This window comes from Penaeus monodon, chromosome 33, assembly GCF_015228065.2.
Source record: "Penaeus monodon isolate SGIC_2016 chromosome 33, NSTDA_Pmon_1, whole genome shotgun sequence".
Lineage (NCBI taxonomy): Eukaryota > Metazoa > Arthropoda > Malacostraca > Decapoda > Penaeidae > Penaeus > Penaeus monodon.
In genome coordinates, this window is record NC_051418.1 from 35,878,771 (window position 1) to 35,880,940 (window position 2,170).

The 2,170-nt window shown below is 43.5% G+C and overlaps 1 protein-coding gene across 1 annotated transcript; it reads left to right on the plus strand.

The window, feature by feature from the left end:
- The first annotated feature begins 1,513 nt into the window (after positions 1-1,513).
- On the plus strand, positions 1,514-2,135 carry LOC119593938. Its single transcript, XM_037942957.1, has one exon. The coding sequence runs from the start codon at positions 1,566-1,568 to the stop codon at positions 1,989-1,991; it is 426 nt and encodes a 141-aa protein (XP_037798885.1). The 5' UTR covers positions 1,514-1,565; the 3' UTR covers positions 1,992-2,135.
- Positions 2,136-2,170: the final 35 nt, after the last annotated feature.

Below are 2,170 nucleotides of genomic sequence, written 5' to 3' on the forward strand. Positions count from 1 at the left end.
AGAAAGAGAGCTGAACTACATTATTCCATATAGATTTCTGTATATACAAATGTGTTACTGTGAATATCTATTTAAGCACACTTTATTCATATTCGCGTTAATAACGTTACTCTTACGACACTGAAAACATTCCCGACATGACGTCACAGCAATTTTGCTGACCGGCTCCGGGAAGCGAGCCCGGAGTCATGTTCAGTGTTGCAGATAAAGTGACGCCAGAGCTTCCCAGCACGGTCAGCTGCAAACGTCACAGACGCAATGGAAATTGGGTCAGATTTTCTTACTGCATGAAATTACAAATAATAATGGCAATAACAATACACTTTTTCAAGAGACCGAAGAAGATTTTCTCGGTGAAGGAAGTCACTCGTATATCTAACACCATTTCCATACAGACGATGTCAGTAAGCTTTCGTTTGAGAGATGTGGTGGCGAGAGGAGACGTAGATGCCCATAGCCCAGTCCAGCTGGCAGCTGGAGTTATCGGAAGTTGAGCATGTGATTACAGTATTTCGACTTGAAGAGCCCTGAAGAACCCCACGCCAGGATCATGGAAGGAGCACGGGCATCGATGACTCTCTGGTGGGTCGAGACTATGATTTCAACTTTGCAAGGCATCAGTTTTCGCTTTGGCGCGTTTTGCGAATGCGATGGAGTCTTTAATGAATGCCGGAATGGTGCTGAAGTATATCTGATTACTCAGGAACAAGATTACTTTGTTTACGTTTTTTCGTGTTAATTTATTATATTTTGTTAAAGAAGTCATTATGAAGCTCCTCTCTTTTTATTCTTTGGTACGTCACCAAGAAAATAAATAAATTAAAAAGACCTGAAAAGTTTGACAGACAATAATCTTGCAGTCATGGTAAAGATGTGATAAAGGGCTCGGATCATGTAAAACATAAAACACTTTTACATAGCAACGAAAACAAAATGACTATAATATTAATAATAATCGCTGCTATAACACGAACTTAAATCATGATACTTACAGCTATGTAATAGTTGCAATAATCAAATAGTCATTGCAGTAACAATTTTAGTAATATGGATAATAACAGCAAAGCGCGTGATATTCTGATTAGAGTACTTTCTTAAGTCTTCTCAAAGCTGCAATGTGTACAGTAAATACATCCGTGTACGAAACGACAGGGAATCGGCATTATTTCCAAACGTCATTGATGACCAGGTTCAGTGCAACATAGCTGAAAGTTGTGCGTGTGTTTCCAATCCCGTGGCATAGTGCTAAAAATATAAAACATATCTAAAGACCGTACAGTTGCAAGCATGTTGGGAGCAAGTGATCGGAGGCGTGATAAGAATCCCGCCAGACGGACAAATGGAACACGGTACACGCCCCGCGACCGATAATAGCATTACTATTTTCCAAGAACGTTCACAGGATACCCGTGACGTAGATGCCCATAACCACACGTCATATAAAATTGACACGAATGGATATATAAGGTCGGCGCTGGCGCTTCTGCTCACTCACAGCTCCACTGGTCTTCGCACCACAAGCTACAAACAACACTTGCTCCTCATCCCTAGCAAACGCAGCAGCCATGGCGAGCCACAGCCAACTGAAGACGAGTGTCACGTTCCTGAGCTGCGCAGTCCTGGTGTTCCTGGCCTCGCTGTCTTGCTCGCTGCCTGTGGACTCCACGTCCTCGGATCAGGCAGTCATTGTCAACGGCACCCAAGTCGCCATTGCAGCCATGGCCGACGTCTTCGTGTACTGCAGGGCACACGTGTCCACCACGGACGACCTGCACCACTACAGACTGGAGTGGCACGACTCTCAAGCACCAATTCCCTCGTGGAATAGCAATGTGGGCGTCTTTTCTCTGGGCAGCGGCACCCACGTGCCTCACTCGTACCTTGTCTTCCACAACTTCATCGGCACCAACAACGCTGGGACTTACACCTGCAAACTGTTCAAGGGAAACGATCTCGTCAGCTCCTCCGCCGTCACTGTCTCGGCCCGATAGTCATTAGACATCGGTTTACTGAATCTCATGAGCATATTTATTAACAGCTATTTATATCATATTTATCTTACAACTTATGATTTACTTATTTATTGCAAAGTCTAAGTGTTAAACAAAACACCATTAAATATAATCATTTAGTGACCCTATAACTTCTCTTCCCCTTCCTACCTCTGATT